We start from the raw sequence: 12,730 nt of genomic DNA on the forward strand, positions 1-12,730 counted from the left end.
AGAGTTTGTGTTATTTCAAATCACTGTTGTCCACATCCTAGCCGCTCAAAGCTAGGTGATGCCCCCTGTTCATCTCACCGTGGCCAGCTCGGCGTGCATCGGCTTCTGGCGTTTGAGGCCGTCGGGGTCCGTGTCGCGCTTTGTGCTCGTCACTATGTGCCCACCCAAATATGACTTTGAGTAGCTCTACTTCCCTCTCAAAACTGTCTTCCCTTTTTCATATTTGCGTTAACTCTATTGTGTGTTCTATCTAGTGCACACCATGACTACCTATCAAAGGCCTAGCATTACCATTGAATCTGTTAGCATTTTTTAATAGTTATACTACAGATGATCAGGCATGGATATAATCTAGAATAACTATCGAGAAGTTGGGTACTAATGTAGACGAGGAGGAGGAGGAGGCAACACAATGATTTAGTGAAGGCTTTCAAGGGACAAGTTAAAAAGTTTAAAGTGTGTTCACAAAGCAAGTAGGTGAAAGAGGTACTCATACAACATGCTTTCCAACATGCAAACTTAAGCTTGCAAACATCTCCTCCTAGTTTTCCATCGCATCAATCCAACTGTAACTGTAAGTTATTTTGAGCATATCTCATTTAGTACAAGATTATGTTTGTAGGCTTAGGGTTGATATCATGTTTGGTATGTTGCATATATTTATACATCGAATAGGATGGACTGGCAACCAGTTTAGAGCATAGTTGGGATTTTTGATGCTTTTTATGCATTTATTGGTGAGAAAATATACCGAGGAAGATAGCACAAAGAGCTTGTAGATAATGGAATAATTTTTTTTATGATTGTCATATTTGGAACCCATAATATCCTTCAACTGGGGTCGTGTAACTCCTTTTTCACTTCCATCCTTTGACACCAAGGATTTGACTTTACTAGCTTCCCAAACTAGTGAAAGCTTCATGAATAGATTGTTGCAAGATATACAAAATTTCCTCAAGTATTTTATTGCTACAAAGATTTCTAGACTCACTCTATTTATGCTTGTTGAAGTGTTTGTAGATTTATTATTCAATGAGCAAATAAGGACTACAACAACAATGTTCATTTGCAAGTCTAAGATTTGTTTAGACTTTTTAGATGATAATTGGGATAGGAAACAGTCACAAGGTAAAATCTCTATTTTGCAAAAGAAGTCTATAATTTTCAAGTACTTTGTAAGCTCTCAAAATTTCATAGTGTCATTGTATCATTTTAGATATCATTTTCTTACTAGGCAACTTATTCCACTCGACCAAGATATAGAACCTAACTATGAGAGCAAACCTTTAGCAATGGAGATCTACTTTCAAGAGAGCCTACTTACTGTGATGGAGACAATGCAAAGTAAAATCCTTGCAAAACTCAAGGTAGATCTTACATATGAAGACCTTCACTTCCACCAAAAGTGTATACATTCAATCTCAACAATAGAAAGGTACTTACTAAAGGATAAATTTCATTTGTCTTTAATGCATTAAGATATAGATACTAGCTCTTTCTTTTTCTCAGATTCCAAGATGCAAGGAGAAAACAACATTGTGCAAGGAGTCCCTCTCAAATACACTTCACTTCATTGCTTCCACCAAAAGCTAGGTCACATACATTGTGCACACAATGAGTTTTAACGCCATGCAATCCAAGATGTACACCTTAAAAAGACATTTTGTGCCGCTCAAACATTATTTAAAAAATGTAAACTTTTCATTGCTTTAAAACTTTACAAATTGTATTTTTTCTTTCTAAATGTATACAAAAGAGTGATAATTACTTCTCCCTTCCCCTGTTATTGCTCCCCTGCCCCCTCCCCCGATTGCTACCACTGATCCCCTATCCTCTCTCCTCGTTGCTACCACTACTCCCCTGTCCTCTCCCTCGGTTTCTGCTTCTCCTTCTCCCTCGGGACACACTAGTCTTGGGTACACTTTCATGTTGTTCAAATGCATGGGCCTCCTCCATGGATTCCCATGCATCTTGCATCTGTGAAGCTTCCCTCTCTTCTTGCTCTTGACGCTGACGTGTAACCCAAGTCTGCATAATATTGATTGATTTCTTCTTGCATGTTTCAAACCTCATTTTGAGTTTGCTGGTGCCACGGCATGATTTTGTCAATGCAAGCCTGTTCAAACTCCTCAGCTCGAGCTCTTTCCTCTCTTGACCGTCTGTGCACCAAGATTATAATATATTGAATGGCCATTACAAAAAAATTGTGCACATAATAGGGGTTGTAGTTATGTAATTGAAGATCATGTAGAAGTGTTGTTAGCATGCAAAAAACAAGGAAAACAAGTACCTTTTTAGCCTTGCACTAGTCACACCGTCCAAAGGAAGAACTATTACACAGCCAAAACCACCTGTGATAAGCACCTATATAGATTGATGAAGAACCCTTCTAGGATAAAGCACACTTGTAATTAGGAGAAACCAAGGACATAATGACGTAGCCTATCTTGGGTAGATGTTTGCAAAGCATCCATAGGTTAAAAAAAGATAAAAGATGAGAGAGTTATGGCCATTCAAAGTTGGGGGTGTATTCTCTCTTGCTAAAAAATGAGCTCTATGGAAAGTTTTCAGGTGTTGCAGAGAATTGTAACTATAGTAATGGGATATTTTCTTATCTTTTATCCCAAAAGATTTCTTCTCTCTCCTCAACCGACAAGGCTCTCTTGCAAGGCTCCATTTAATTGGTCCTTTTTTGGGCTCAATTTGGGTATGAAATGGGCAACCGATGACTTTTTGTCCAAGGGAAGGGGTGGGGGGAGTGTCTAGGGAACCAAAAATAGGGCCAAGTGCCTGGACAGGTAGTGGGAACATAAAATGGCCCCTCCTTCTCCCCCAAGTGACCACGAGCCCCCATAGACAAGCTTTGAGAGAGATCCTCTCACCTTTGATACACCCCTAATGGGCACTTCATCCTCCCCTTATACCCCCCATTTTCTCCTTCCCTCTTCCCATGTGGGATAATCCCAGTTCCACATGGCATCTTCCTCTTGCACTTCTCCAACTCCTTCCTCCCCCCATAAAAAATTTCCAGCTTGAACCCTTCTCAGGACCAACTTCCCAGGAGCATAGTGCACCACTCTGGGCACCAAATGCGATGCTGTAAAGCATGGCTCGGAGCTCATTACTTTGGCTATCTCAAAGAATTTAAAATCTCAGCATTTCTAATTTTACATTATCAAGTTGGCCAAGTTGCCTTTGTCGCATGCATTTGCAATCACTTTCTAAGTCGAGATCGCCCACTTCAGATGCACATAACTCACAAGCTATAAAGCACGGCTGAAAATACTTATTGGAAACCATGTTTTGGGGATTTGAACAACCCAAAACACTAGTACACAAACCAAAAAAAACCAAACCTTTGTACATGAATTTTTACATGGTCACTCCTAAGACTTGAAGCACTATGTACACATATATACATGAGGCTAGTTAGCAAGCTTTTTGGCATGATAATCTGAAGCATAGCTTGCCAACCCCCCTAGCCTGCTTGATCATTCATGACAAGCAGAGGTTTCTAGGGTGAACAACTACTGTAGCTCATTTCCAGAAACCTCATTCACATTTTCAGATGTCTTCACACTATCTTCCTCCATTGATAGCATCTCATCTGTCAGAATTGTCATCAAATATTTATTCAATCTGTAACCATTAACACAATAATTATACTGTGCACCACCCAAATCTGCCAACTAATATGTGCCATTGTCAAACTTGTTCACAATAGTAAAAGGACCGTCCCACTTGATTTGAAACTTTTTCAGGAAAGTATTGTCCAACTTACTATTGTATCGAACACAAGATCACCGTTTTCAATTCCCTTGTCCTTCACACATTCATTAGCCTTTATCTGAGCTTTCTTTGACACTTCCTCATAGTAGCTCAAAGCCAAAACTCTGTCCAATTGCAAACATTGTAAATCCATTAATCTTTTCTGCCAAGTCTCTGTGCTCTTCATCTCCCGATGACAAAAATTCAAGTGTAGGAATCTCCACTTCAATTGGCAATAAAACTTCCTTACCAAGTGGTAAGGAGAAAACCCCGTGCTGGTTTTGATAGCAGTCCTATAGGCCCATAATGCACAAGGAAACTTTGAATCCCAAGTTTTTCCATGTGTCTCGATCATCTTTGTCAAGATTCTCCCCAACTCTCCATTGAACCTTTCATTGAGACCATTGCATTGTGGATAATAAGGAGAACTGTACCTATGCTTTATATTGAGCTTTTTGCACAGGAAATCAAACAGCTCTTCTCTAAATCTCGGTCCTCTATCAGAAAGTAGTTCTAGTGGCACACCAAATTTGCAGCATATATGTTCCTATACAAACTTTGCCATTTCCTTACTGATAATATGTTTGCTAGCTTTAGCTTCTGCCTAGTGTGACAAATAATCCACTGCTGTCAAGATGTAAGAATTCCTTTTACTAGTCATGGGTAAGGGTCCAATAGCATCAAGACCCTATTTTTCAAACACATCAAAAGCTAGAATTGTCTTGCCAACACCATATTAGAGAGTTTGAAACTTTAGAGACAATTTGGGAATCAGCAATATCATGAAGATTTAGCCATATGGACATATAAAAAGCTATAATTGTCTTGCCAACACCATATTAAAGAGTTTGAAACTTTAGAGACAATTTGGGAATCACCAATATCATGAAGATTTAGCCATATGGACATATCTTAAATTCTTTTTAACGGCCAAAGCCTTTCACAAGGTAGTACTTGAAAATCTATTTTGAGCCATGCTCTCAAAAATTTGGCTAAGATTTGTCAACATGGTCAAATCTTAAGGTTGTTTTGAAAGTGGGAATTGGGAAATTTCCAAATTCAATAATATGCTGTTTTCCATAATTCAAGCTTTAAAATTCTCTTCCCCATTTTTTGACAAGATAAAAAAAACTTGCATGAATGGTTAACATCCCGCTGAATACTTGGCCATACATAACCTTCTAACAAAATCTTATGTAACATGATCTTCATGGCAAAATGGCCTCCACAAGATCCTTCATGATTTTCTTCCAAAATCTTGTAGATGTCTTCCTTCCAGGGCACACGATGCAATACTAAATCACTCCCTTTCATGTAAAGCACATCATCAAGCATTCTGTACTTCCTATCTTTTCTTATAAAAGCATACTTTTTGGATGATGGTAGACCCCCAGGTAAAACACTTGCTAACAAAAAATCCACCTCCTTTGATAACTCTTCTCTTCCATGATATAAAGGGGCATTAGCCTTCAACACAAACACACAAGTGATCATTTCTTGGGTAGTGTCACGAGCTTCTTCATTTTGAGACCTTTCAATATGCTGCAAATATCATGCTTCAAACTTTTTGAGTAACAATTTCACTTTGACACATAAATTTTTCAGTTTAAGATTTTTATTTTTCCATACTCCCAATGCTCGCTTCACAACCAACAAGGCATCTCCTTTGATTTGTAGGTGTCTAATTCCCAATTGTAAACAGATACGCAAGCCACCTTCAAGAGCCATGTACTCTGCTTCATTGTTACTTTTTGCATCCAATTTTAGCCCTTGTTTTCGTACAAGTTTTCCTTATGCATCATAGATGACAATTCCTCCAGAAGCAGCATCATGGCTTCCTCGATAAGAGCCATCAAAATATAACATTGAAGCATTGGATATGGCAAGAGTTTCAACCTTCTTCCTTTGCACCACCTCTTCCTTAACTAAAACAAGAGTCTCTTTATAAGTGAGTAAATATGCTAGGGTAGACTGCGTACTCTCTTCCACTAAAAAAGTGAATTGAAACTCCTAAAATTCAATAGCCCATTTCATCATTGTTTTTGATATATTTGAATTGTTAAAAAGATGAAGAAGCAATGAATAACTGGTGAGAAAAGTGACAACTTTTGCAACAAGTAATGTCTGAATCGTTTGCAAGCATAAATATTACTGGTCCTCACCAACTCAATTTCTGAGTAATCCCTTTCATGAGGAGTCTTCACTTTGCTAGACAGGTTTCATATATTGAGATTCCTTCCCCCTTTGCAACAACATAGCCCCAATGGAATCATCTCCCAATGATGGGTTAACATTAAACTCCTTTTCTCAGTCAAGAGCTTGCGTAATGGGTAGTGAAAAACTTCTTTTACTCTGTCAAAAACATCTTCACAATCATGTGTCCACTCCAATGGATCATTCTTAACTGCTTGTTGCAATGGATACAATAACTGTGATGCCAAAGGTATGAATCGAGATAGATATTTAACCTTATGTATGAAAGTGGCCAATTGTCTTGTGTCCTTTGGAGATGACAACAATAACAAAGCTTCCACTTTTTTTGGATCTACTTCAATCCCATTTTTTGAAATCACATGTCCAAGAAGCTTCACCCTTGGCTGCACCAAATGATACTTCTTAGGATTCAACTGACCCCCGCATTCATCATACCTTGCAAAAGTCATTTCAAGCATCTGAACATGCTCTTTCCTTGAATTGTATACACAAAAATAATCTATGAACCCTTTGACAAACTTTCCAAGGGACGAGATAAGGACCCAATCCACTTTTCTTTCAAAAGCTCTAGGTCCATTTGTCAACCCAAAAGGAAGACAACAAAAGCAGAAACAACCCCGTGGTGTGATAAAAGTAGTCTTTTTCTGATCTTCAAGAGCAAGGATAAGTTAAAAATACCCTGAACAACCATCACAGACACTGTACCTTTCAAAGCCAGCCACTGCATCTAAAAGTTGATCAATGAAAGGGACCATACAGGGCTCACCCATTTAGCATTATCAACTAACACAATGAACCGTGCATCCAAAAAGTTTATCCACTTCTTCCTTTCACTTACCCATCCTTCTTAATTTTTGTCTTATTGGCTTTGCCCCTTCAACTAGTTCAATTTCACAAGATCTCCAACAAAACCCCTTATTTCTTGTATGAAGTTATGAAAAGATTTGGAAACCTATCCAACATTGTTAAGTACTCCTTTCTTTCTCCTTATGTCAAATCAGTGTTCAACATATTTTGAATCAACCCCTTCTTCACTGGCAATTCTTGTTTAGGCTGCATCAACTCTTCAAGTTGTTCTAAACGGCTCGAAGTATTTATATCCCCTGACACTTGCAATACTTCACCAATTTCTCTCTTCTCCTTGTCCAACAACAAGAATGACACTTCACCCTCATCACTGGAACTAGAAGCAATGCTAATTTTTGAATCTTCAGAACTGTCTTCATTGCTGGTAACTTCGGAGTTGATATAGGCCTCTACTTCCCAATGCTTGGAGAAAGAGATGGAGTTCTTGCTCAACACATGAGTTGTGTGTGTGTAGAAAAAATTAGATAGACTACAATGTCAACCTCTCTCTCTCTCTCTCTCTCTCTCTCTCTCTCTCTCTCTCTCTCTCTCTCTCTCTCTCTCTCGGTTGACCCCTCCTCCCAATTACTCTTGCTAGCTTCCCATTAGATCCTGCAAAGCTTAGCCAATAACAATTTAGAAGCATAATTGATAGCCTTGTGACATGTGTCCCCCTTTTTCCTTTTGTGAGAGATTTAGGTAATTAAAATAATTTATTTAATGTCTCATTGGACCTTTTAGTCTTCTGGCCAATAGGAGTCAAAAGCAAGCCATTGGCCTGCTGGATGCTCATTGGACCCCTTGGTAGACTGTCCAATGAGCTTCTAGGGAGCTTAATTTCTTTTGATTAATTTATCAAGCATTTTTAAATTGATTAGACTAATTTATTCTAGCCTAATTCTCATTGGTCTACCTCTATGACCATCCAATAGGATTTGAGGGGAGATTGGGGGCAACTGGGGGGCTAGGAGCCTGCCATGTGTCCATTATTCCCTTTGTGTACAGGGGGAGCTTGGGAGTGTGTGTGTTCCCCACTTTTGGCCATTGGACAATTTAATTAAATTTAAGAACTTTAGCCTATGGAAGTCTTTAATGGAGCTGAACCTTAGGTTTCTTAAGCTACATTGATGCACATTTCTCTTTTGCAGACTGTCCCCCTTTGGATCCCTGCTGAGAGCGGTCTGGTAGCCTTACCAATATTCTAGCTTTTACTCCCCTGGTACCTCCCCATATTAAATGATCAAAAAAACATGAGAAAATCATCTGGGAGAATTAGATATTCGCTTTTATGACAAGTTTTGTAGCAATCCAAGTTCATTTGGTCAACAAAATGGCAGGATGACCTAGAGCTATAAGATAAGACACATGAAAATTTCTCAAATTACAGAGTGATAGTTTTCTAGTTGTGTTGATAGCTTGTATCTGGCTAGCCAAAGAAAATTGTGTTTATATCATAATGCGAGTTTGATGACCCAATTTTGTTCCACATAGTCTCTAGAAATTGTCTATTAAGTTTGGAGTCAATCAGAGCTGGTTTGCCTAAGGATTTGCATGTCGTTGTGTGAGACGATTAGAGGATAGAATCTGAGATTTTAATAGTCAAAATGCACATTGAGTGTTAAAGTGGAGCGTATTGTGTTTAGACAAGAGATTGACAACCACTTGGTGTGCCTCCATGCCCTAGTCAAAGTCACTTGCTTCCTAGGATTGACATTTCATCTTGATTTTGTTGGAAAGGGGGAAATGGAAAAACATCCATCACATAATGACTGCCTCTCTATAGCCCAGTGATTCCACAACACCCTTATCCCCTAATAATCACACACCTAGATATCCAAGCTGCAACCAGGTGTTGCATACACTGAGACTTGGACAACCTAGACTACCCATACCCAACCGCCCAACATGCAATCAGTTATCACGATCGTTGATCCCCCATAGCACCATATATTCATATATAAGCAATCTTGACTCCTTCAAACACCTCAAGGCCATTCGTAAACTCAAGCTTGTCCACTATATTTCATCCTCAAGGCATGTACCACAAATAGGGAGCACCCACTCACTGAACACACACTAGAACTTGTACCTTTTACTTACACCATAATCGCACCAGAGTCACTCAAATAAACGACACATACATAGGCCTCTGAGCGAGAGAGGAAACATTTAACATAGCTTTGTGAATAGAAGGGAAAAGTACTATAGTAAAATTCTTCAATAAATAAGAATATGATGGAGGAGCTTTAATTTTCCTTCATCTCTAGTCGGACCATCCAAAAAAAGACTCATATTTTTCCTTCAACTTATGATATTCCTTGCAGGGCTCTTTGCTTTGGTGGCTTCCTCTGCTTGACTTAACCAACCTTTTTTTTTGTTGCTTTCAACCCCTTGTAACATGTGCAATAACGCCCTCTTCTCCCACCACGGTCCTCAGTTGTAGCTTTTGGTCTTGAGGGCATTCCCTCTTCTAATCTGCACTATACCCTCTTGTTCACGGCCCTATATGCTCCTCCAACATGTCTCCCTTGTCCTCTTCGTGCTTCTTCTCTCCAGCGGTCCCAGGTAGTGTTGGATTCTCTTTGTAGCCCTTGGCCCCCTTCAACTCCCCAAGACTTTTTTTCAGCGCCCATCTCCTCTTTGTGTTATCAAACAACCGTTAGTTGCGACCCTCCTCCTTTATGCCAGTAACGGCCACCCATTTATCTACCTCTGGAAACCCCTTTCTTTGCTCCTCTCTGGCTTTATCTCCCTTGCATGGATCACATGTGCTCCAGTATGCCAATCCATGCCTTGTATAGTGCTGCTCTTTTGGCCTCTACAGAGTCCCTCCTAATAGCTCTTGGCCTGGTTCAAGCATCACTCTTCCATGCTAGCCCTCTGGCGGCCTCACCTCCATGATATCTGTGACTTTGCTTAAAATCCCAAGGATCCCCAATCTTGTGCTCCTTTTGGCCTACTCATAGCCTTTCTCAACAACCTCTCTGTCATCCAAAACCTCCTTGTTTTGTAGCAAGACCCCCCTTTTTTCCTTGTCTCCATCATTCTCTTCTTATTGATAGTCGAGCCTCACTCTCCCCATGCACAAGGAACTTTAATTGAATTCCTACATAGCAAAAAAAAAAGACATTCCTAGATAAAACTTGAACATATGTAGGAAAAGTCCAAACTAGTAAAAATGGAACCTTTTATTATATATATATGCAGTAAAAATGACCCACATAATAAAACTATGTAGCTTTTTGATCAACACGCACGAAAAGAAAACTATATAGATTTTTGACCAACATATGCACAAGAAAAAACTACATAGTAATTGGAATGGAAGAAAATATATATAGTAATATTCCCGTTAGTTTTATATACACAGTTTAATACAATAGCTAGACAAAAAGAGTCACATAAGTGAATAACCTAAATTTAAGTTTTTTATTATATACAAATTTATTAATTTTATAATTAAAATAATAATATTTTAATAACAACTCTCACAAATGTGTCGTAGATCTTGCATCAAAGAAATTAAATCTTTGCATCAAACTCATTATGCATGGGTATTTGGAGCAGAGACTAGCTCATAAGAAAAGAACAATATATAAAGTAACTCACAGTAGCTTTTTGAAGAATTCAATCTAAATCATAAATTTAATAATTGAAAATAGTTGACGCTAGAATGTTCACCCTTTATTTGGGTCTCAAGGTTACATTAAAATAAACAAATTAGCATAACATCACTCAACCACAATTACATCATCCACACTTAGTGGAGAAGAGTCACATTTGGAAATTCTAACTTTGTTTGTGGCCAAAAGGTACACTACAAATGATGAGTGCATTCCATCCACACTTTGATCTTGACGATCTCCTGTGAAATCCGTACTACGCTTTGCTAGATTGAAACTAGCCTTTAGCGTAATATACAATGCATCAACTATTGGAACCTCTAAAAACTTGATTAAAATCGTCTCTTGGTCGTTTTTATCAAAGTTCATATCCTAAATAAAAGTTCAATTGTAAAAAGTCACTACTTAATTGAAAAAGCTTAATCCATGCCAAAAGATGAGTACAACTAAAGTCAATCTCCTTACATATTCATGAAACCCATTTGAGAGTTCATTGAAGGCCTTTGTGTTTTGAAGAGTAACACTCTCATAAGAAGATTCTTCAATACACTTTGTATGCATAGAAAATTGAAAGCATAAAAGTTCAGTTAGAGCTCTAGACTATAAATTTTGGGCAATAGATGACAACTACCTTTTTCTTAGTGCAATCTTTTTTTGCCTTTTTAGTCTGCATCATATCCATCATCTTTTGATTCCACTACATCAAAAAAGTTAAGTTAAAGCTCAAAGCATACAAGGATATGAAATATATAAAAGTTAAAAGATGTGAGTAAACCTTAGGTGCACGCTTGCTCTTTCTAGAGCTCACATCTACTTGATATTCCTCATGAGAGCTCTCAAAATCCATTTGTTTTTTAATGAGATCAACCTTTGCATGTTCTCAGAATAAAACACATTAAATACATACCTAGTTTAATTATTGTAAAGGACAATAACATAGACATACCTTTGTGACATCTTCAATAAGAGCCAAGAAAGAACCATATGAAGCTAAAGCGCCATCCTCTTCTTCTACATCCTAATAGTAAATAAGTAGATTAAAGAAAGTGTACAAAATAATTCAACATAATATAAGTTGAGAAAACATACATCTAGAAGGGCTTCAACTTGCACGCCGGTGAAAATTGCCTCTGAATAGTTTTGGTCTTTCTCAAAGTCAATATGAGGATGATACACATCCTCATTGATAGGTTTTAAATGATTTTCCTCAATCTACAATTGTATAACATTTCTAAATAACTTTAATTAAAAAAAATAAAAAATTAAAAGATGTAGAAACTCCCACAAGTTGTTTTTCTTTGTCTTCCGCCTTTGCATTCACTAAGGCGGTTCCCTACAATGCATAACTTCACATAATCAATCTTATTATGATAGCTAAAAACTATGAAAAAATAATGACAATGTGGCTTACAGATATTAAATTTGTGGTATTGACCAGTGTTGATTTTTTCTTTTCATTCTTTTGCTTTGCTTGCCTGTGACGCAAGAAAAATGTGTAGATGTCCTCCACTTTCCAATGGTACTCTGCACCACGGAACTTCATCTCCTCAATTTCATCATGGTGCTCTTGAATGAAGCTCACAAGTTCATCCTTCCCCTCTAGATTGTGCCGTAGGTCACAAAGCTTGGAATCAAATGCTTTCATCCAACCTCTAATAGTTCTCAGATTGGAGAAATGGACTGCATACATACACTGTCATTGTAATACTTTGCAAGGAACTCTTTTCCATACAAGAGTGCTGGATCTCTATCACTTTTCTTGAGTGGGAAGCGAAAGAGTTGCTCATATGTCGACACTGGTTTTTCAATTGTGTCTTCCTTTGCAACTTGTATAGCCTTGCTATGACTTTGAGACAATCTTCCAGCTGCCATACTATTCTTATGATCTGCCTTAGAGGACTCTCCACCACTTGATTCTAGCTCTTTTACCCTTTTCTCTAGCATTGCTATTGTCTCTTTGAGAGACATTGTTTCAGATGGAGAAGCCATGTAATAGCTACAATGTCACAAGTTATACCTTAAATCATATAAAAGTGTAAACAAAACTTAAAAACCACAACATAATATTTTTTCCAATCAATTAAAGTATTTTAATGTTAGATACATCAAAGGCTAAGCATTTGTGCATCTCCAAACTACTGGCAAATTTAATTGTGCACCACTTCTTGAAGACATGCACCTCCTACTAACTACAATAAAGTCATGTATCACTACTTTGCATGAGTTACAATCTCTCTCTTTGTACTGCTGGCTTTATATCCTCCATGTACAATGATCAA

At 38.0% G+C, this 12,730-nt stretch overlaps 1 protein-coding gene across 1 annotated transcript; it reads right to left on the bottom strand.

The window, feature by feature from the left end:
- Nucleotides 1-10,912: 10,912 nt before the first annotated feature.
- LOC147437979 (uncharacterized) lies at nucleotides 10,913-12,440 on the bottom strand. Its single transcript, XM_086486046.1, has 7 exons — nucleotides 11,887-12,440; nucleotides 11,731-11,784; nucleotides 11,541-11,663; nucleotides 11,398-11,469; nucleotides 11,227-11,319; nucleotides 11,085-11,148; nucleotides 10,913-11,004 (listed from the first exon to the last, which is right to left on the bottom strand). Exons 1-7 carry the CDS (start codon nucleotides 12,139-12,141, stop codon nucleotides 10,913-10,915), a joined length of 753 nt encoding a protein of 250 aa, XP_086342172.1. The 5' UTR covers nucleotides 12,142-12,440.
- Nucleotides 12,441-12,730: the final 290 nt, after the last annotated feature.

The sequence above is a fragment of the Adiantum capillus-veneris genome, chromosome 17, assembly GCF_014529385.1.
Source record: "Adiantum capillus-veneris isolate H3 chromosome 17, ASM1452938v2, whole genome shotgun sequence".
NCBI classification, from domain to species: Eukaryota; Viridiplantae; Streptophyta; class Polypodiopsida; order Polypodiales; family Pteridaceae; genus Adiantum; species Adiantum capillus-veneris.